General features: G+C 43.9%; 1 protein-coding gene across 3 annotated transcripts in view; it reads right to left on the bottom strand.

Annotated features, from left to right (window-relative positions):
• The window catches only part of ILRUN (inflammation and lipid regulator with UBA-like and NBR1-like domains), a 618,006-nt gene that overhangs the window by 237,023 nt on the left and 356,518 nt on the right, over positions 1-24,465 (bottom strand). For all 3 annotated transcript variants that reach the window (XM_077295540.1, XM_077295538.1, XM_077295539.1), the window contains exon 3: positions 15,370-15,567. In XM_077295540.1, the coding sequence (XP_077151655.1) occupies positions 15,370-15,567 (198 nt within the window). The remainder of the gene's footprint in view (positions 1-15,369; positions 15,568-24,465) is intronic.

Below are 24,465 nucleotides of genomic sequence, written 5' to 3'. Positions count from 1 at the left end.
CCGTTACATGGCAAAATTGTTGCAATTAACGCCATGTAACGGGTCCGTTAGCGCACCCATTGACAGCAATGTGCTAACGGGTCGCAAACGCATCGCTAGCGCATGCCATTTTCGGCACGCGCTAGCGATGTCCCGTTATTATCGGACGGACATCGAACGCTGCTTGCAGCATCCGAGGTCCGTTCCTCACTAGCGCAGATCGGGCATCTGCGCTAGCGGGATCGGCAAATGCGAGCCTAAAGTGACAATCCGTTAGCGCAATCCGCTAGCGTATGCGCTAAACGGATTGCCCTAACGCAATGTGAACCTAGCCTTAGATATGGATCCTTGATGGAGAAAGCTTGCATTTACTTTATCCGTCTTACCACAGTTATGGACAACAGAAAGGCTGTCTTTAACCCCTTTACCCTGAAGGTGGTTTGCACGTTAATGACCAGGACAATTTTTACAATTCTGACCACTGACACTTTATGAGGTAATAACTCTGGAAAGTTTCATTAATTCAGTGATTCTGATAGTGTTTTTTCGTGATATATTGTACTTCATGACAGTGGTAAAATGCCTTCGGGTATCACTTGAGTTTATTTGTGAAAACAACGGAAATTTTGACAAATTTGGAAAATTTAGCAATTTTCCAACTTTGAATTTTCATGCCTTTAAATCACAGTGGTAAATCACATATAACATTTCCCACATGTCTGCTTTTCATAAGCACAATTTTGAATCCAAAATTTACATTTGAAGTTATAAGGGTTAGAAGGTGACCAGTGATTTTTCATTTTTCTAACAAAATTTACAAAACCATTATTATTATTTTTTTTTTTTAAGAGACCACATCACATTTTAAGTCACTTTGAGGGGGTCTATATGATTGGTGTCACCTTTGGGTATTTTCTTTCTACAAACTGCACACCTCAAGGTGCTCAAATCCACATTCAAGAAGTTTATTAACCCTTCAAGTGCTTCACAGGAATTTTTTGAAAAAAATAAAATTAACATTTAACTTTGTTTCACAAAAAATTTACTTCATATTCATTATTTTTTATTTTGACAAGGCTAAAAACGGACCTCAAAACTTGTTGTGTAATTTCGCCTGAGCATGCCAATACCCCATGAGGGAAAAAACTACTGTATGGGCGCACAGCAGGGCTCAGAAGGGAAGGAGCACCATTTGACTTTTCGAATGCAAATTTTGCATTGGCGGAACCCATTTTGTGTTTGGAGAGCCTCTGATGTGCCTATAGAGTGAAAAAAAACCATAAGTGGCACCATATTTGGAAACTATATCCCTCATGGAATGTATTTAGATGTGAGATGAGCACCTTGAACCCCCAGGTGCTTCACAGAAGTTTATAATGTTGAGCCGTAAAAATAAAAAAATAACAAATCTAATTCTCCTCACAAATAAGTAATTAGCCCAAAATATTACATTTTCATAATGGTAACAGGAGAAATTGCACCATACAATTTGTTGTGCAATTTCTCCTGAGTACGCAGATAACCAATTTGAGGGAGGAAACTACTGTTTTGGAGCACATGGCAGGGTTCAGAAGGGAAAGAGCGTCATTTGTCTTTTTGAATGTAAAATTTCCTGGAATCATTAGCGGACGTAATGTCCCATTTGGAGAGCCCCTGATGTGCCAAAAGAGTGGAAACCCCTCACTAGTGACCCCATTTTGGAAACTAGACTCCTCAAAGAATGTATTTAGATGCATGGCGAGAACAGAAGTTTATAACGCTGAGTGTGAAAATAATAAAAACTCATGTTCCTCACAAAAATGTTGTGTTAGCCCCAAGTTTTAAATTTTTCTAAGGGCTAATAGTTTGTTGTAAAAAAAAAAAAATAAATAAATCCTTAGATTCATTTCCTCCTGAGTGCGCCAACACCCTACATGTAATCGGGAAATATTTTTCAGGCACAGTGCAAAGCTCAGAAGGCAAGGAGCACCAGATTTTACTTTTATGGTTTGCAGGTGCCATCTAAATCTCTGAGCGATGTGATTCAGATGAAACCCCAAGGAATACATTCACTATAATGAGGCAGCAGAGTTACTCTGGACTCCATCTGGCCTCTGTTCAGCGGTGTACTTTTCAGAAGTGCACAAAACTGCGGCCAACAATACTTTTATGCAATCCTAAAAAGACAAATACTGCCGGATCACAGGTCAGACGTTGTCCACAGTGCCTCCAACTGCCTCATTGGGAATCTTCCGCCAGAGGTTCTGTCTGAATCACGTATTTCAGATATTTACACGGAAACCTTGGTGTAAGCACTCAACACAGAGCGCGGGATAAATGTGCGCAAAGCCTTACTGCAATCTTTGAGAGGCAGAATAAAAAAAATGAACAGTAGGTGAAGAATTGGTTTTATTTATTTTTTATGCCGTTCCTCGTGCAGTATAAGTGATTAGGCGACTATTCTTCAGGTCAGTGCAATTACAGCGATACCAGATTTATATCGGGTTTATAGGTTTGGCTGCTGTCACACTAAAAGGCGCTTTTTATTTCAAAAAATATTTTTTGCCTCACCATATTTTGACAGCTATAATTTTTCCACATTTTGGACAACAGAGTTATGTAAGGGCTTGTTTTTGGCGGGATGTTTATGTTTTTATTGGTACCATTTCTGATTTTTGAGAGACAGAATGAATAAAAACCAGCAATTCAAGATTTTTTTTTAGGTGGTTTAAGCTGTTCCTTGTGTGGTAAAATTGATAAGGCAGTTTTATTCTTCGGGTCAGTACGATTACAGCTATACCTCATTTATATAGTTTATGTTTTGGCACTTTTACACACAAAAAAAAAATGTTTGCATCGCTTTATTCTGAGAGCTATAGCTTTTATTTTTCTGCTGATGGAGTGGTTTGGAGGCTTTTTTTTTCGGGGGGGGGGGGGGGGGAACAGGATTACCGTTTCAGCGGTACCATGCTTATTTATATCTGTCTTGGATCGTGATTTATTCCATTTTTTGTTCAGCGGTGTTATGATAAAGCTTTGTTTGTTTTTTTTTTTGCCTTTTCTATGGTGTTCACTAAAGGGGTTAGCTGGTGGGACAGTTTTACAGTTTGGGTCATTGGGAAAGTGGCGATACCAAATATGTGTACTTTTGCTTTTTTTTATACATACATTCATGGATACAATATCTTTTGATTTATTATTTTTGATTTTTGTAATATTTGTACAATTTTTTTTATTTTCTCTGTCCCACTATGTGACTCATTTTTTGCAGCCTGATCACTTATACAGCATGGGGATGCAGCAGCATCTCCATGCTGGACAAACTGTATGCTCTGCACAGACATGGAAGCTGCTGATCATGTACTGGGCAAAATCAGAAAGTTTCCTAGCTTTGGTGACCTCTATGACATGTGGTCACCATGGCAACAATCGGGACCCCGCGTCACGCCGATCCAAAGGGATGTCAGCCCTCTGCCGGCTCCCGGAATGCTGCAATCATGTTCGATTGCAGCATTTCAGGGGTTAAAGTGCTGGGAGGGGTGAGTGATCGCTCCTGGAACTTAGGCTACGTTCACATTTGCGTTGTGCGCCGCAGCGTCGGCGACGCAACGCACAACGCAAATGTGAACGCATGCACAACGCAGCGTTTTGTGACGCATGCGTCTTTTTTTGCTTGATTTTGGACGCACAAAAAATGCAACTTGCTGCGTCCTGTGCGCCCTGACGCGTGCGCCGCAGCGACGCATGCGTCACAAAACGCAAATGCAACGCATGTCCATGCGCCCCCATGTTAAATATAGGGGTGCATGATGCATGCGGCGACGCAGCGGCGCCCGACGCTGCGTTGCACAACGCTAATAACGCTAATAACGCTAATAACGCCTTAGTGCCAGGTGTCAGCTGTCAGAATCACGTGGCCGTAATATTCAGTCCCTAGTCAAATAAGCCCAGGTCAGATGGACGGATTATTACGTCCGATGTCAGAGAAGGGTTAAGGAGCGGGAGAGAGATTTGATGTCCGAGTCTTCTAGAGTCTCATACGGTGGTTTATATAGGCTGTTGAAAACAAAATTCAGGTCCCATGGAGGGACATAGACTTTAACTGTGGGTCTAATCCTACCTTAAATCTCTCAATCCAGGGATGGTTTGCTAGTGGATAATCCATGAAGGCACTCAAAGCTGAAATTTGTAGCTTCAAAGTGCTGGGTCTTAAGTCTTTATCAAATGCAGTTTGGAGAAAGCCTAGTATTCCTGGAATATTAGGGCTAAAGATATCCACCGTTGTTTCCCGATATTGTTCACAAAACTTCTTCCAGATCTTCATGTATATTGCAGACATCACTGGCTTCCAACTCCTCTGTATCTGTATAAGGGATATGACAGAGTCTGAAACCAACCCTTCTGGATCTCAAAATCTGCCTTTCAGGATTCAGGCATTGAATTGCAGGCATGTCACATTGGTTTGATCATGACTTACTGGAAAGATCGGGTATTCTAAAGCCATCTTCTTTACCAGGGGGAACCATCTTCTCTTGTGCCAAAACAGTAGTGTCACTATTACCCTGGACTGATACTCCTGGATTTCCCTAAGTACTACAGGAATTAGAGGCAAGAGTGGAAAGGGACATGCCAAGTCCATGTTTCATATTTGGGACAAAGCATCTATTCCTGTTGGGTTGTCTATCTGATTCAGGGAGAATTTTTTTTTGAGCTTTTGCATTTCCCCTTGGGACAAGTCTAGCTGAGGAGTACCCCAGCGATGGGTTAAGCAATGGCATGTTTCCCAGTTCAGTTCCCCTTCTGATTGCTGAATCTCCTTCCAGCTGAGATCCCTTTAGGTGTATCGTCGTCACTGAAAGGACTGTCTTTTCTGCCTAGCGAAGAATCTTTTAGGCCAAAGCCTGAAGATGGTGAGGTCTGGGGCCACCTTGATGTCAGAGGAAGGCTACTGTCATTGGCATTGTCAGACAGAATTCTGATGCGTTGATCCTTGCCATTTAAATGAAATGTCTTCATTATCTCCCAGACTGCATGGAGAATATCTGGGGTTTGACGACGTGAGATAACCTGGCTTTGGGCAGGTACCCTGTAAGTACTGACCTTTTACATAGTATAATTTACCTTGTATAACTTGTAGCATTTCACCAGCTACGGGTCTAGGGGACACTCGCTTAGGTGCGGCGGATGACACTCAGGAGACACGTTTCCTTAAAAGTTCACAGGTTTATTGCTCCATTAACCACATTGCAACAGGAACAACAGGTAAACAGTCTTACGTCAGACAGGTTAATCCTCAATGTCCATAGAAGAGCTCCGCTCTCTCTCAGGTCTGTGGGCACACAGACTGTGCTATGTCCAGCACATAGGCTCTCCAGCCTAAAGATGGTCTCTGTGTGTTGTTCAGGACGTCTGTCCCCACTTGGAACCGTCCAACACACAGGCCACTCTGCAGTGTCCAGCCAGGACACATGGAAGTGTGTCGACCCTGACACACCCACACACTCACCATGTGCTACACACACCTCCTTTACATAGGTGTAACCACACCCAGGTACCTGTCACATGGCTAGTCAGGTGAGTGTGACATCACCACAGGTCCTTACACACAAAACCATCTTATGTGTTCAGACACGCCTCTTTGGGAGGGTTTGTAGGTGACTGAACCCACCCATCTCTCCAATCACCTGGAAGCCTCCCAACGTAAACAAATCCCTCAGCAGTAGATCTGCTTGAGCAAAACATACCCAGGCTTCCATCACAGGGTCACCCACCTCTGCGATACACACCGTCCATCAATCACACGACCAGTTGCTATGCCACAAACTGTGTAAAAATTTGTCCCAGGGTTTCTTTATTGAAAACAGATTTGAGTAGTATGCGAGACACCATTCTGCTTCTGGTACTGGTATCACTACTCCTGAATGCACCAACGTTTTTACATCCTGTAGCAACCTTTCGTAGACTTACAGGGACTGGGAACTGGGAAGCCAGAAGGTGCAATCTTCCTTGAGAGTTCTGCGTCAACTCTATCCTGTACCATTTTAATAATGTTTGAATTATCTATGCATTCTGGGATACTTCTGTCCAGGCTTTGTAAAAAGGATTAGAGTCTTCCTCTCACTGCCTTGGGATCATTATCTCCCTGTATTAGTTGTCAGATTGAGAAAGGTATTCCTTCCTCTGCCTTCTTTGGGGTAACTCCACTAACCAGTTTTCCCTTTACCTGTATACTTTGGTTCCTGATAAGAACAGGGTCTCCGAAAGGACAATACCTTTTTGGATTTCTTCTCTGGAGACCCTTTTTTCTCATCTCAAGTTCTTTCTAGTATATAATCCAATACTGGACCAAACACTCGGAGACAGAAAAAGAATGGAACATAGCTTGGTTTTTGAGTGACTATCCCCTGACCAGGTTTTAAGTCATATAGCTCACCGCACAGTATTAGATGTGCACAGTTGCTTGTGGCAAACCAAATTGATTCTGCTGAGGCATGAACCATAAATCCTCTTACCATTTTGAGTAAGGGAATGGATTCCAGGATCTCATCTCTGGACGTCTTTTTTGATGACCCTCTAGCTCCTCTATCCAAAGGGTCGTGAATCTTGCTACAGTGGTAGCAGCTATGTTAACTGTAATAATCACTGCTGAAGTTTCCCAAGTTCTCTTGAGTAGCCCATCTGCCTTTCTGTCCTTTGGATCCCTCAAGCATGATGAATCATCAAATGGGATAATTGTCTTTTTGGCTACTCTAGCTATTGGGATGTCTTATCTTAGGGATTTCTTCCCATAATTTCATCTCTTCTAGCTCAAATGGCAGACAAGATCTGAAATGCCTTGGTATAATTAGTATTTTTTCTACATCTTCCCACTCCTTTAAGATCATGGCCTTTATGTGCTTATTGACAGGGAATACCTTGTTCCTTCGGGATCTTAAGTCTCCAAACAACTCATCCTGTATTGCGAGGGCTTAGCGATTCTCCTCAACTTTCATCATATTCCTCACTGCCTGTAGGAGCGTTATCAGCGTCTTCCCAACAGAAAAGGTATTGCTTTTCTCTTTTAGTAAGGTTGGGGTTAACCAGTCCCCTTCATCCTGTTAAGGGCCAGTATAATATTACAATCCCTCCTCCTCTCACTTTGACTCCATCTCCAACCATGGCCTTTTTTGCATAGGTGCAGCCTGGGAGAAACAAAAGAAAACTACAGTAATTCCGTAATGGAATTCTGGACCTACCTCTTCTCTTATTATGGCCCTCATATCAGTCATGAAGGAGGAATGATCTTCCTTCACCGCTGTGGCAATATACTCTGGACATAATTGTTTCCCCATATGGGTCAGTAAGCTTTATGTTGCATGTGATACATTTCCCCCCCCCCCCCTTCAATTTAGATGTTGAAAGGGCAATAGACATTTTAGGACCAGCCTTACCCTAAAGGGATAAAGGTATATGTAAAATAATATCTATGCCAGGTAGAAGAACCCCTAGTAAATGTGAAAACTTCCAAATCACTCACTAGTATAAGGGATTCAGTAGGGATATCAGTATTTTGTCATTTCATTGCTGACTGTCTAAATGCACTTGTATCTCGGCTCCTCTTTGGTAGTCCAATAAATAGTATAATCTCACTTGTTTTGTATCTGAATTGTCAAAAGGAACATCCTCTTTAATTAAGTCTACGCACTGTTTTTTTGAAAATACCAGGAGTGAGGTTCACGCTGGAACACACGCCGGGTACTAGAGGCTTGCATGTCATTCCCCTGTAACCGGAAAAGCTTCAGCATGCCGGTGTGTTGAGTGCGTACGCCAGACCCGCATAGTGATGGACAGCGTGAGCAGAGAGGGGAAGCAGCTCAATCCAGGAGCTCCAGCCTGGCCAGTTGAGTTTAGGGATCAGTTTTTCAGCATGGTGTGGGCATTCGGACACTACTGCGGAAGAGAGATGTGAGGACCGGGGTCACACTTGCAAGAAACTCGCACAAGTCTCTCGCCTCAATACCCAGCACTGCAGCCACCACTCGTGAGCAGAGCGTTCAGCTGCATAGAAATACATGCAGCCACACACTCTGGTCCCAAGTGCCGGCGGCAGTGCCAGGTATTGAGGTGCGAGGCTCATGTGAGTTTCTTGCAAGTGTGACCTCGGCCTAACACAGATTTCGTGTATGTGTCTTTTATTTAAGGCTGGGATCACACATGCGAGAAACTTGCATGAGTCTCGCATCTTAATACCCAGCACTGCCGCCGTATAAATACATGTAGCAGCACACTCCGCTCCCGAGTGCCGGCGGCAGTGACGGGTATTGATGCGAGACTCGGAGTTTCTCGCATGTGTGATCCCGGCTTAACTCTGTTACCATTTTATTATGTTTATTACTAAACATCGGGCTTGGTATTTATCTATCATCTATATATCATCTATCTATCATCTATTTATCTATTATCTACCCATCTATCTATAATCTATTCTCTGTTATCTATCCATCTATTCTCTATCCATCTATTTCTCTATCCATCTATCCCTCTATCTATCCCTCTATTGCATCTATTTATGATCTATTATCTATCGATAGATATAATCTATAGATAGATATATCAGTGGATAATTGATAGATAGATAGATAATAGATAGATACGATAGATCTACCTATTGTATCTATCATATCTATATACAGTTAGGTCCATATATATTTGGACAGAGACATTTTTCTAATTTTGGTTATAGACATTACCACAATAAATTTTAAATATAACAATTCAGATGCAGTTAAAGTTCAGACTTTCAGCTTTCATTTGAGGGTATCCACATTAAAATTGGATGAAGGGTTTAGGAGTTTCATCTCCTTAACATGTGCCACCCTGTTTTTAAAGGGACCAAAAGTAATTGGACAATTGACTCCAAGGCTATTTCATGGACAGGTGTGGGCAATCCCTTCCTTATGTCATTCTCAATTAGGCAGATGAAAGGCCTGGAATTGATTTGAGGTGTGGTGCTTGCATTTGGAAGGTTTTGCTGTGAAGTAAACATGCGGTCAAAGGAGCTCTCCATGCAGGTGAAACAAGCCATCCTTAACCTGTGAAAACAGAAAAAACCCATCCGAAAAATTGCTACAATATTAGGAGTGGCAAAATCTACAGTTTGGTACATCCTGATAAAGAAAGCAAGCACTGGTGAACTCATCAATGCAAAAAGACCTGGGCCCACGGAAGACAACAGTGGTGGATGATCGCAGAATAATCTCCATTGTGAAGAGAAACCCCTTCACAACAGCCAACCAAGTGAACAACACTCTCCAGGAGGTAAGTGTATCAATATCCAAATCTACCATAAAGAGAAGACTGCATGAAAGTAAATACAGAGGGTTCATTACACGGTGCAAGCCACTCATAAGCATCAAGAATAAATAGGCTAGACTGGACTTTGCTAAAAAAACATCTAAAAAAGCCAGCACAGTTCTGGAAGAACATTCTTTGGACAGATGAAACCAAGATCAACCTCTACCAGAATGATGGAAAGAGAAAAGTATGGCGAAGGTGTGGTACAGCTCGTGATCCAAAGCATACCACATCATCTGTAAAACACGGCGGAGGCAGTGTGATGGCTTGGGCATGCATGGCTGCCAGTGACACTGGGTCACTAGTGTTTATTGATGATGCAACACAGGACAGAAGCAGGCAAATGAATTCTGAGGTATTCAGAGCCAAACTGTGTGATCAGATCCAGCCAAATGCAGCAAAACTGATTGGTCGCTGTTTCATACTACAGATGGACAATGACCCAAAGCATAAAGCCAAAGCAACCCAGGAGTTTATTAAAGCAAAGAAGTGGAATATTCTTGAATAGCCAAGTCAGTCATCTGATCTCAACCCAAATGAGCATGCATTTCACTTGTTAAAGACTAAACTTCAGACAAAAAAGGCCCACAAACAAACAGCAACTGAAAACCACCACAGTGAAGGCCTGGCAGAGCATCAAAAAGGTCTGGTTATGTCCATGAGTTTAAGACTTCAGGCAATCATTGCCAACAAAGGGTTTTCAACCAAGTACTAAAAATGAACATTTTATTTAAAATTATTGAATCTGTCCAATTACTTTTGGTCCCTTTAAAAACAGGGTTGCACATGTTAAGGCGCTGAAACTCCTAAACCCTTCATCCAATTTTAATGTGGATACCCTCAAATGAAAGCTGAAAGTCTGAACTTCAACTGCATCTGAATTGTTTTGGTTAAAATTCATTGTGGTAATGTCTATAACCAAAATTAGAAAAATGTTGTCTCTGTCCAAATATATATGGACTTAACTGTATGTGTGTCTAAACATTATTCTTCAATTGAGAATGTAAATGAAGAGGTTGGACAAGAAATGACATCACTATTTTTTTTTTTTTTTGTATATCTATTTAGCTTACAAAAAAACACACAAAGGCTAGATTCACATTGCGTTTAGTACAATCCGTTTAACGGATCTGTTAAACGCATATCCAGAAATGAGCCAAATTTGGTGAAAATTTGGCTTCACGTTAACGCATGCGTTAACGCACGTGACTGCGTTTATGTCATTTTGATGTCCATTCGTGAAGCGTCCGTTTGTCTGCTTTCAGGCACTGTCAATAAAGTTGTTCTCTTTTTTTTTTTTCTTTTTTTTCTCTTTTGTCAGCGTTGGGTGTGTATGGAAAACATTCTCCATTTTGCAGGCATTGAGTGAACTTCTGCTAGCAAGATGTTTGTGTCTGAGCTTGTTAGATTTCACTTGATGCAGTTGTGACTTCGGTGGAGAAGGCGTATTTCCCAAAGGAGATATTGGATCCATGAAGTGAATTTATTACGGAATACATATGGTGCCTTGCACACCCTGTATGTTCAGCTTCGGGATCATCCCTTTAAATTTCAAGGTTAGCTTCGGATGTCCATTGAGACCTTTGATGTTCTGCTCTCGCATGTGAAGGATGAGATACATCATCAGTGCAGCAGTTTCCATGATAGTATTTGTGCGGAGCAACGTTTAGTGGTGACTCTGAGGTAATTATCCTTTTTTAACATTGTTCTATTGAAAAAGACAGGATGTAATTTATCGTGGAGCATATCTTATATAATTATGTACACTTTGGCAATTGTCCGATTCCATTTTAACTTGCCTTTATTTTAGTTGTCCTTTAAAATCTTATCAATATGCCCATAGTGCTATTTTTTTTCTTTTTTTTTTTTTTTTTTTTCTATTTCCGACAGATATCTGGCTACCGGAGAATTTTTTGCGTCACTGCATTTTCAATTTCGACTGGGGAAATCAACCGTTTGCCAACTAGTTCGTGAAACGTGTGATGCCATTTGGAACAACTTACAACAACTTGTGCTACCAACCCCGACAACAGAAATGTGGCTATCGATTTCCAAACACTTTGAGGATGTGGCTAATTTCCCCAATTTTATTGGTGCCTTGGATGGCAAGCACATTCGGATTCAGAAACCAGTGCATAGTGCATCCCTATACTATAACTATAAGAAATACTTTTCCATTGTATTGATGGCTATTGCGGATGCTAAATACTAAATACCGTTTTGTTGCTGTGGATATTGGTGCATATGGACGGACGAACGATTCCAGAGTCTTCAAAGAGTCCCACATGGACTCTTCCGGGGACCGAAGGCCCAAGTTTGCCCTATGTTTTAGTTGGGGATGAGGCGTTCCAACTCGGACGCAATCTCCTAAAGCCGTACTCAAGCCGTAGTCTAAACTACACAAGACACATTTTTAATTATCGTATGAGCCGGGCAAGACGTTATGTGGAATGTGCCTTTGGTATTTTGACCTTAAAATGGCGTATATTACTAACTCGCATGCAACTGCAACCTGAAAATGTGGACCGTGTAGTGAAGGCATGCATCTGCCTGCACAATTTTGTTTCCAGGCATGAAACCCCCTTTTTTTTTTTTCTTATTTTAAATTTGTTTATATTACCTTAATCAATTGTAAAAAGTTAAATCCATACAAGAATATGAAATGTTATAATGACAGTTAACTTTACTAAAAAATATTCTGAAGACATTGTGCGTCCAACCTGATTGTTCGTAAACATTTTAACATTTGATATCCCATAGGGATGAAGAAAAACATACACGATTAACTTGGGTACAAAAATTTTTTTACACAAACATTTTAAACGCAGTAATTGCCAAACTTTGGCGATTGTTTAAACAGTAGTTACAGACTGTGATATTGCGCGGTCATATTGTCTGCCCAACTGTACGCTGGACTGCTACATTGCCTTTGCATTTCCATACTCGGTTCACCCTGGCCTCTGTATTGTGGTTTGTATGACGGCATGTCCATGGTTCTTGGTCTCGAGGAAGTGGGTTCCTGGGGGCCCAAAAATTCCTTGACTAGGTCATTAAGTCTTTGCCTAAACATTATATTTCTGTGCGCCGGTATATTTTGAACTGCAAATACATATGACAAAAGCAGGAGCTTCCACTCATTGGCTGCATATACAGATTCACCGAATTGCAATTCCTTTATTTCCCACCTTAGATCTCTGTGTTGCTCTAAACGTTGGAGTCCATCTACAATTATGCATCAACTTCATCTTTGGCAGATGCTCTCTTGCGTCCACGGTGTGCTTGCAAACGGGCACTGACAACAGGAGCCACAGTACTACTCTCCATTGATCGTGGCTCGCTCAGGCCAGACACATCTTCAGCGCCCGTCTGCTGGCTTGTTTCCTGTAGAGATGGCTCCGGTTCCTCTGCCTCTCGAGGCGCAGCGGTACTGTATACCGTTCTATAGCCAAAAAAAATATATATAAATATTTAAGAGATTTTAATTAAATACTTGTTCGTCTCTCACACCGAAGCTTTTTACTTACGAGCGCTGGGACAACGTTTTCTGTAGAAACAACAATTGCTCATAATGGACATAAGGGGTGACACGTTTGCCATCAGATCCACTGGGGGTGTTTTGGCTGGTGCGAAGTCCCGTACAAATCGATCTCTAATGGATCTCCACCGGGTATGGACAGCTTCGGCTTCACAGAAAAAAAACAAAAAAAAAAATTATTTGACAGCTTGCAATCTTTACATTTTGCATGTTAAGTTCGGCAGAAATTACCAATTTTTTTCTTAGACGATGCGGACTTATACAAACATCCTGGGTCCAACTGGCATATTATTTTATCCCACAACTTCCGGTTTTTAATAATAGCGTGGTGGGAGCTGTTACTTTGATCCCGTATGGACGGATTTGCTTCCACTAGTGTTATAAGTGTCTCGTTCTCTATGTCCAAGGGCTCTTCGTCAACCACAATATTCCTTCTTTTTTTTGCGGGCTGCTTGGACTATGTAAACACAAAACGTTATATTAAAATGTAGAATTTCATTTTTGGTTGCATAACTTTATCTCCTCGCCAAAATTACATTTTATTATTAAGGACTTTTTATCCAATTTTTTTTGCTTTTTTAAAACACTTAAATAAATCGTATTGCAATGTTTAATCGTTAATTGTTGGCTGTCCTTGTAGTGTTTGGTTTATGTTATGATATGTATGTTGTTTTTTAACCAGGGTTTTAAACGTAGTTTTATATATATGTTTCTTAGGTTATGTTTCTTTTGTATGTTTGATTTTTTAATTAAAAAAAAAAGAAAAAAGGAAACAACTAATTATTAGTATTTTTTTTTGTCAAAAAGGAACATTTTGAGTGATATTTACCACTTCTAGGTGAGGTGAAGACAGACGGCGAGGCTGTTTCTTTTTTTTTTCCCCTTTTCAACAACCTATGGTGTAGTAAAAAAAAAATAAAAAAATTACAATTCTTGTATCAAGTAATTTGTGTGTGTTAATTAAAGACATAAAAATGTGTGGCATGTACCTTCTTTGCTACTTTTGCCAATTTTTTGGGGGGTGGCCTGGCAGGTCCGGGATCAGAAGATTCCTATTTGCAATAAAAACATGATTACACATTATTACCTCAATACAATGGAGTGACACACAACATTATTGTAGCTTTTTAAATCGAAAGCATACCGATTGTGAAGAGAACACTGCAGACACACTGCTGCTGCTTGATCCCTCACTATCCGACATCTGTGTACAAACAAAACAATACATTTAGTACACACACATCCGATGGGCACTACACACTCAAATGATGTACAAAGAAAAATATATACATAGAATTGTACTTACATTGGCTCTGATCGCTTGCAAGACACACACACTGTGCTGCTGGCGTTTTCACAATATGTGCTGGCAGAGTATATGCTCCAAAATGTCTGCAATCATATTTCCTGTCACATGACCACATGGACCCTCATGGACCACCCACCACCGTCATTAACGCAATCCAACGTATGGTTTCATTTGGACATTTTGCTTGATTTGCGTCTGGCTGCGTTAGCAATAGACTTTTAATGGCAGAATTAGCGCTTACGGTAATCTTGCTTTAGCTTGAACGGACCAAAAAATGCTGCAGGCCGCGTTCGAAGGTACGTTATAAAAAAAACGGAATGTTGCAAACGCATGCCAATTTTGACATGCGTTATGATGCGTCATACAAATGAAAGTCTATGACACGTTACAATGTCCGTTACATTGTGTTTTTACTACTTAAAAACGTGTCCGTTAGACGGACTGCCCTAGCGCAATGTGAACCCAGCCAAATCCGTAGGAAAAACCCATGTAAAAACGCATGAAAGATGCATGTGACCTGCCAGTGACCTCAGGTGCAGATTTTACCTGCGTCAAATCTTGAGCAAATCCTGACCGTGGAAACATACCCTTATGTGTCTGTCCCTGATAGGGACAGGAACAACCCTGGTGGGTGGTGGAGGGAGGCGCCATTTAACCTCTTGTGTTTTCCTGTCCCTATTATGGCTATGAAGGATGACCTCCTGATGGTGCTGTCAGGAGGGTTGTCCTGAAAAATATGTTTGCAAGAATACAAATTTCAGTTCTCCTGTTGAGTATTTGTTGCTTGTCCCACACTGGTAACTCCACCGTCATGTAAAATAAGCTCTGGAGGCAGAATTATCTCCCGGCACCATCCGCCCCTGAGCCTGGAAGAGGTCACTTATATAAAGTGATAAAAGATGATTTATCAACAAACAAAGCTGATACGAGACATACAGGTAGGACTTTTCTCAGCAGTCTATAACCTGTATGCCCAAATTAATTGTTTAGATAGGTCAAATGTGGTGAAAGATTTCTTTTAAATGTGACAGAAATGTAAAGAAAAATTACTGCACTTTAAAATGGTTTCTAAGGTTACAGAAAATAAACAGCACTTATGTCAGATCTAAGAAAACATTTTTTATGTACCACTGACAAGAGTGATGGACACATCATTTTGTTATGTAGATTGATTTAGCTTTACATACAATAAAGAAGATACCTGCAAAAAAAGTGTGTAAAGAAAGATTCTCACCTCCATAATACAAGCCAGTAGCAGTACACATTCTCCACTGACCCTGGTACATGCCAGGCCTATTGGGACTGCACATTGGCACACTGACGTCTGTCATTTCTTGGGTGTCTAAAGAGCGTACTAATACCATATTCACATGTCCAAACTGATCACCTCCAACATAACGCAAACACACCCCAGGCGGCCAAGCTTCAGATCCTAGAAAAACAGAACAAATTGAAATAAGAAACATGAATTAACAAGGAAAACAAACTCAATATCTACAAAAAACATTATGTTAAATAAGGTGTTTCTGTGTATGATGGGAGTAAAACTACTATAAGGAACCTAAAGACAATATTGCCACACAGTGAACACACTGCAAATAAAACTTTTTGGTTTATCACAGATGATTGATCTTTTAATGCTCTGAAGAACGCTTTTCAGAAACTGCAAGAGTACACATTTATGTCTGAGGAGTGGATTATTAAGTCCCACAGGAAAAAATAGGTATTAAGCTTATCGTTAATTATGTTTCCAGGAGTCCATCCTGACAGCACTATGGAGGACGTCCTCCTCCCCCTTGCTGGGACAGGAAACACACGAGAGTTCAAAAGGTCCGGTCCCACCCCCATTCCTCAGTGTTGTAACAAGAACCGCCTCAAGGGAGATGCAAAAAATAATATTTAATAGTAAAGAACATAACCACATATATTATGAACATATTACATCATATGTTAGGAACATACTACGGACATGTCAGGCTCATGTTATCAAACATAGTTATATTAACAGGGAGGGAATTACCCGTGCTGTCAGGATGGACTCCTGGAAACATAATTAACGGTAAGCTTAATACCTATTTTCCAGGACGTCATCCTGACAGCACTATGGAGAGTACCAAAGCACCTCCTCAGGGTGGGATTACCGCTTGGAGAACTTTTCTCCCGAATGCAGTATGTTGACCGGACAAAACATCGAGTTTATAATGTTTGCAAAAGGTATTCGCACTAGCCCATGTAGCGGCCTTACAAATCTGCTCTAGAGAGGTGCCCGCCCTCTCGGCCCAGGAAGTAGCCATCCCTCTAGTGGAGTGCGCATGAAGACCTTTTGGAGGAGGGATGCCCTCCGACTGATAAGCCTCAGAGATCACAGAAGTGATCCAGCGAGCAATGGAGGCCTTAGAGGCCTTTTTTCCCTTATTTTTACCGGCGAACAAAATAAACAGGTTTGGGTCGATGCGCCATGGGTTGGTGGCTGACAGGTAGTCGATGACCGCCTGTCTGACATCCAAGGAATGCAGAGCTTCCTCTTTAGAATTGGAAGGGTTACAGCAAAAGGATGGAAGCACTATCTCCTGATTCCTATTTTTTAGAGTACCCACTTTTGGAACAAATGAAGGATCTAGTTTGAGGACCACACTATCATCTCTAATTTGAAGGTATGGGTCCCGAGTGCACAGGGCTTGAATTTCCCCCACCCTCTTAGCCGTGGTGATCGCCACTAGGAATGCCATTTTACGTGTCAGGGTTGAAATGGACATGTTATCTGCCGAGGCGTAATTGTTTTTGCAGAGGAATCTCAGGACAAGGTTAAGGTCCCAAGGAGGAGATAATTGTCTGATAGTGGGACGCAACCTCTGGGTGGCTCTGATAAACCTAACTATCCAAGGGTGTGTTGCCAGGGGATAGTCTAGAAAGGAGCTAAGTGCTGAGATCTGCACCTTCAATGTACTCGGTCTAAGCCCTTTATCAAACCCAGCTTGCAGAAAATCCAGAATTCTGGGTAAGTCGGGAGTGCCTGCCGCAACCTCGGACTTGCCGCCCTCCAGACAGAAACGCCTCCAAATCTTCAGGTAGATTGCTGACGTGACTGGCTTCCTGCTAGCCTTGATAGTGGATATGACCTGGTCAGACAAGCCTCTTGCCTTCAAGATGTTCCTTTCAGGATCCAGGCTGAGAGATGTAGCTTCTCTGGGTCCGGATGGTACACTGGGCCCTGGTGGATTACATCTGGTCTGTGAGGGAGCTCCACTGGACTTTCTATCGCCAGGTCTACCAGCAGGGAGAACCAACTCCTTCTTGGCCAGTATGGAACTATCAACATCACTCGGGCCTGTTCTTCCTTGATTTTCCTGAGAACAGCCGGGATTAGAGCTAGAGGAGGGAAAGCATACGAGAGGGGCTCCGTCCACCTCTGGCTTAGACCATCTATCCCTTCCGGCAGATCTTGAGGGTTCAGCGAGAAGAACCTTGAGACCTTCGAGTTTCTCCTGTTTGCGAAGAGGTCTATACTGGGAGTGCCCCAACGCCGGCACAGCTCCTGAAAGATGTCCTGGTTGAGTTCCCACTCTGTTGCAAACACTCTTCTTCTGCTCAGGTAATCCGCTACAACGTTCTGGGAGCCCTCTAGGTGGATTGCCGAGATGGAAAGGATCGACCTCTCTGCCCAGCGAAATATTCTCCCTGCCAGCTCTTGGAGAAGATGGTGTCTTGGGCCTCCTTGGTGATTTAGGAAGGAGACAGCTGTCACGTTGTCGGACAATACTCTGACGTGACGATTCTCCAGAATGCAACAATTCCTTCTCAGGGCTTCCCAGACGGCATACAGCTCTCTGAAGTTGGATGAGTTGCGAGCGACGTCTGGAGGCCACCTTCCCTGGAGGATCCTTCCTTCTAAGTGAGCTCCCCAGCCCCAGGCGCTGGCGTCTGTAGTAACTACTACGTAAGGGTCGGTAGTCCATAGAACTCCTGTTCTTAGCTTCTCCGGGTCTGTCCACCACAGGAGGGAACTTCGTACCGGATCTGGTAGATATAAAGTATTGTCTAGAGAAGACTGACGACGGTCCCACTTGGAGAGGATTGGGCTCTGTAGAGATCTTGAGTGGAACTGTGCCCATCTTACGCATGGTATGCATGCCGTCATTAGGCCAAGCACTCTCATAGCCATCCTTATCGAGACTCTGCGTTCTAGTAGGAGTCTGATCTGAATCTGAATTGCCTCCAGCTTGGATTCGGGTAGTAAGGATATTCTGTTTGCAGAATCTAGACAGACACCCAGGAAGACCTTCTTGTGCTCCGGAATTAGGTCTGATTTTTGCCAGTTTATAATCCGCTCCATCGGCCTCAAGGACACCGTTCTCTCTTGGTTCTCCTCCTATCTCTCTGGCCGATCCTTCACTGTTTGTTTTGCTGGTTCCTCCTCCTCTCACCTTCCCCTTACTGTTGGGGTTCCTCAAGGATCAGTCCTAGGCCCCCTCCTCTTCTCTTTGTATACTGCCCCTATTGGACAAACAATCAGTAGATTTGGTTTCCAGTACCATCTCTATGCTGACGACACCCAATTATATACCTCTTCTCCTGTTATCACACCGACCTTTTTAGAAAACACCAGTGATTGTCTTACCGCTGTCTCTAACATCATGTCCTCCCTCTATCTGAAACTGAACCTGTCAAAAACTGAACTCCTCGTGTTCTCTCCCTCTACAAACCTACCTTTGCCCGACATTGCCATCTCTGTGTGCGGTTCCACCATTACTCCAAAGCAACATGCCCGCTGCCTTGGAGTCATCCTTGATTCCGAGCTTTCTTTCACCCCCCACATCCGATCACTGGCTCGCTCTTCTTATCTGCATCTCAAAAACATTTCCAGAATTCGCCCTTTTCTTACTTTCGACTCTGCAAAAACTCTTACTGTCTCACTTATTCACTCTCGTCTGGACTATTGTAACTCTCTACTAATTGGCCTACCTTTTACCAGACTCTCCCCGCTCCAATCTGTCCTGAATGCTGCTGCCAGGATCATATTCCTCGCCAACCGTTGCACCAATGCCTCTACCTTGTGCCAGTCATTACACTGGCTACCCATCCAATCCAGAATCCAGTACAAAACTACTACCCTCATCCACAAAGCACTCCATGGCTCAGCACCACCCTACATCTCCTCTCTGGTCTCAGTCTACCAACCTACCCGTGCCCTCCGCTCTGCTAATGACCTCAGGTTAGCATCCTCAATAATCAGAACCTCCCACTCCCGTCTCCAAGACTTTACACGTGCGGCGCCGATTCTTTGGAATGCATTACCTAGGTTAATACAATTAATCCCCAATCCCCACAGTTTTAAGCGTGCACTAAAAACTCATTTGTTCAGATTGGCCTACCGCCTCAACGCATTAACCTAATTATCCCTGTGTGGCCTATTAATAAAAAACAACAACATAATCACGTTCCTCCATCATGTTCTCATACACTTTACGCAGTTAATAGCCTCTGTGTCTGTACTGTTACATACTTAGGCAGTTAACTGGTTCATGCAGCTTTACATGAACACCCGAGCCTTACACTATGGCTGGTCCAAATAACTAAAGCAATTGTTACCATCCACCTCTTGTGTCTCCCCTTTTCCTCATAGATTGTAAGCTTGCGAGCAGCAGGGCCCTCATTCCTCCTGGTATCTGTTTTGAACTGTGATTTCTGTTATGCTGTAATGTCTGTTGTCTGTATAAGTCCCCTCTATAAGTTGTAAAGCGCTGCGGAATATGTTGGCGCTATATAAATAAAATTATTATTATTATTATTATTATTATTATTAATCCATCCCAAGTGCTCCAATGCCGCGATGGTTCGGTTCCTGTGGTCCAACAGGATATCTGGTGTTCTTGCTATCAGGAGAAAGTCGTCGAGATACGGGACTATAACAATCCCCTGATTTCTTAGGAACGCTACAATCTCCGACACCAGCTTTGTGAATACACGAGGTGCTGAGGCAAGACCAAACGGCAGGCACTGAAACTGGTAGTGACAGGTCCCGGACGGCAGGACCACCGCGAACCTCAGAAGCCTCTGAGATAGATGGTGGACAGGAACCTGATAATAGGCACTCTTCAAATCGAGAGTGCACATTACCGCGTTCTGATCTATAAGGAGGATTGCAGAACGGATGGACTCCATACGAAACCTCTTGTACCTGACCCAGGCATTTAGAGGCTTCAGGTTTACGATTGTGCGTGAGTCGCCGGACGGTTTTGTTATGGAGAACAGGGAAGAGTAGTGTCCCTGGCCTAGCTCTAGCGGTGGTACTGGTATTATGACTCTTGAGGACAGCATGTCCATTAAGTCTTTTAGCATGGGAGAGTCCTGCATAACCACCGTGGGTACGATGTACCTGTCTGGAGGAGGGGAGTAGAACTCTATACTGTAGCCCTCTGATACAGTGCGGAGGACCCATTGATTCTGCGTGATTCTGCTCCAGTTTACCGCGAAATGGCGAAGCCTTCCCCCTATAAGAGTGGCGTCATTGTGATTTGGACTTAGAGGAGGGGCTGAAGAAGAAACTCCTGTTCTTACTGCTGTGACCACGGGAACCCCTATTAAAGCCTCTATTGGACCTTCCCCCTCGGAAGTCGGACCTGTAGTCAGACTGTCTCCTAAAGGGAAACCCCCTCCGAAAGGACTGAGGCCTTTTAGGCTTGTCCTCTGGGAACCCTTTTTTCTTGTCCGAAGCCGACTCTAATATAGTGTCGAGGGAAGGACCAAACACCCTTGCGCCTGAGAAGGGGATTGAACACAATTTTGTCTTGGACGCATTATCACCCGACCAAGACCTTAGCCAGACTGCCCTTCTAGCCGCATTAGACAATGAACCATTTCTGGCTGAAAATCTTACTGACTCGGCAGTCATGTCAGATAGAAAGGCAGTAGCCGATGTCATTATTGGGAGAGAGTTTAGGATCTCTGATCTTGGGGTCTTATTAGAGAGGTGCTCCTCTAATTGACCCATCCAGAGATGCATAGACCTGGCAACCGAGGTAGCTGCGATGTTGGTCTTAATTAGAGCCGCAGAAGACTCCCAGGCTCTTTTTAGCAATATATCCGCCTTTCTGTCCATCGGATCGCGCAAGCTTGAGGAGTCCTCGAAAGGGATAGCAGTCTTTTTTGCGACCTTCGCCACCGGGACATCCACCTTGGGTATCTCGTCCCAAAGTTTCACGTCATCCGGCTCAAAGGGTAGGCGTGCTTTGAATTCTTTAGACAGAGTCAGCCGACGTTCTGCCTCCTTCCATTCTTCAAGCACCATAGCCTTGATATGTTCACTAACTGGGAAGACGGTCTGCCGACGCGACATAAGTCCCCCAAACATCAGGTCCTGCCTGGACTGCGGCTTAGATGCCTCCTCCACTTGCATGGTGCACCTTACAGCCTGCACCAGCTCGTTTGTGTCCTCCGCCTGGAAAAGGTACTTCCTCTGATGGTCCTGGCTTCCAGATGGAAGCTCGCCCTCTTCCTCAGAGATAGGCTCTTCAGAATCGGACCTGTCGTCCGAACTATAATCCACCTCCCGTCTGGCCCTTTTCCTGCTGGGCATAGGGCTGGACTTTTCCGTCAAGGTGGCCAGAGATGCTTGGACCTCTTCTCTTATTAAGGACCTCATCTCGGACAATAGGGAGGGCTGCTCGTCTCTCATAACCTTAGAAGTGCAGTCTGCACATAAGGTTTTGCCATGAGTGTCTGGAAGCTTTGTACTGCATATCGGACATCTACTGGACTTTGCTGAAGCCTTCCCAGATTTCTTAGCTTGACCAGGGGGGACCGCTGAAGTTCCCTTATCCTTAAACAATATAAGATAGGGAAGATAACAGGGAGGCTCTCACTACCAGGGTGCAGGGGGAGTTTGCGCTCTGCGCACTTACCCCATCCTCAGGTGGCATGCTTTCCATAGCTCCGGAGTACTGGTGCTCCCTGCGGCTTGTCGGCGTCTGGGCGCTGTAGTTCCTGAGCTGTTGGCTGGAGCGCACGCCTCCCCTGTAATCTCCGGCGTTACCGGAAGTGCCGGCAACGAATGGCGCAAACCGGAAGTGACGCGGTCCCCGGAACTTCCGTTGGAAGAGTCAGAGCCCGGCGTTCACGCCGCATGGAGTCTGCTGACCTCGGGGACCGCGTCCGCAGCCGAGAGCCCCCCCACCGGGAGGAGCGGCCGCTGGTCTTTGGGACCGAGGGACCCCCCTCTGGAGGGTTTCGGCCCTGAGCCTCTTGACAGGGGGAAGGATCTGGCCGAGCCGCACGATCCCCCTGAGCTCCGGTAAGCAGCGCAGCTTTCTCTCATGTGTCCCTTGCAGGGACAGGAAAAACACTGAGGAATGGGGGTGGGACCGGACCTTTTGAACTCTCGTGTGTTTCCTGTCCCAGCAAGGGGGAGGAGGACGTCCTCCATAGTGCTGTCAGGATGACGTCCTGGAAAATGGCTTAACAAATATCTGCTGGAAGGCATTCTTCGCAAACGATCCTGTCATTACCTACCCTACACCTGTGACAGTACAGTACTGTTTGGCAACACGGCAGCGCTTGGGAGAGAAGGAGCACTATTTGACACTTTCGGTGCAGATTTTTCTAGAATAGTTTGCAGACTTCATTTGCAGAGCCTCTGATCCCTCCCCAAGTGTCAGAACAGCAGAAAACCTCCTCAAGGTGACCACAATTTGAAAATTACACCCTCAGGGGATTAATCAACAGATGTAATGATAATTTTGACTCCATAGGTGCTTTCCGGAAATAAGCAGGCGGTTGACATGGAGATTTAACAGATAATGGACCTGAGTGGGAACTTTTTTTGTGGGTTAAGTGTAAAAGGGGTGGTCCGAAGGCAAAGCATTTTCCCCTTTATATTTAGTACCATAAACTAAGCTATTTTCTAATATACCGTATTTTTCAGGCTATAAGATGCAGTTTTTTCCTCCATAAAATGTGGAGGCAAATGGGGGGGGGGAGAGGCTTATAGTTCGTATGTACCTGCTCTTGCTGTGGTGAGGAGGTGGGAGAGTGAAAGCGGCGGAGCAGCAGGTCACAGGAGGCAGGAGCCGGTGGCTGCGGCTTGCTTTCATGCTCCCTGTTAAAGAGAAATTAATATTCACTGCATTCCACGCCCATGGGCATGGAGGGCTGGGAATATTCATTTCTCATTAATAGCATCCTGATATGCATAGTTCCATCCTTATCCTGGTATGATTGGCCTCCATCCCCGTCCTGGTATGCATGGCCCCATCCTTATCCTGGTATGATTGGCCCCCATCCTTGTATGCAGGGACCCATCAGAAAAACATTAAAAAACCCACAAACATTACACTTACCTTCCTCCACTCCCTCGCAGCGTCTTGTTCCGATGCCAGCAGCTGCTTTATGCTTGTAAGCAGCGCAAGGCAGGGAAGTCATGCGCTGCTTACAAGCGAAGGACAGCTGTCGGAATACTCACTGCTCCCCACGCCGGGACTATGTGCGTGGAGGGCAGTGAGTATTCATTGCCCTTTAGTAATGAGCAAAGTGTCAGCTGCAGGCTTCCTGCAGCTGGCGGGCGGTTATGTGTCCCCGCTACTAAAGGGAATTAATATTCATTGCTTTTCACTCCTATAGGTTTGGAATGCAGCGAATATTCATTCCCTTTAGTAGCGGGGACACGTGACTGCCCAGCACCTGCAAGAAGCCTGCGGCTAACACTGTGCACGCTACTAAAGAGCAATGAATACTCAACCGCTCTCCGCGCACATAGTCCCGGCGTGGGAAGTAGTGAGTATTCCATCAGCTGTTCTCGACTTGTAAGAAGCGCATGACATCCCTGCCATGCGCAGCTTACAAGCATAAAGCAGCTGCTGGCCCTGGAACAAGATGCGGCGAGGGAGCGCAGGAAGTTAAGTGTAATGTTTTGCTTTGTTTTTGTTTTTTATTTATGATTATCTGATGGGGCCCTGCATACCAGGATGGGGATTGGTGTCTATCATACCAGGATAAGGATGGGGTCCTGCATACCAGGACAGTGATGGGGGCCCTGCATACCAGGATAGGGATGAGGGGACCATATATACCAGGATAGGGGATATTAAGTACAAAATTGACCACATTTTTTGCTTCAAATTTTTTTTTCTAATTTCCTCCTCTAAAACCTAGGTGCGTCTTAAGGTCCGAAAAATATGGTACTTGCTTTACAAAATTCCCTACCGTTCCCCAACTACACTAACTACTTTTGTATTTTTTTCTCTACTTCCTGTCTGATGACTATTCATATGAGAATCCCCATTGCATGCTGGAATACTCTAAGTATCATCAGGGGGAAGAGGCCGAGGTCACTGTC

This window comes from Ranitomeya variabilis, chromosome 3 (assembly GCF_051348905.1).
Source record: "Ranitomeya variabilis isolate aRanVar5 chromosome 3, aRanVar5.hap1, whole genome shotgun sequence".
NCBI classification, from domain to species: Eukaryota; Metazoa; Chordata; class Amphibia; order Anura; family Dendrobatidae; genus Ranitomeya; species Ranitomeya variabilis.
This window is presented reverse-complemented; position numbering and strand designations above follow the sequence as displayed.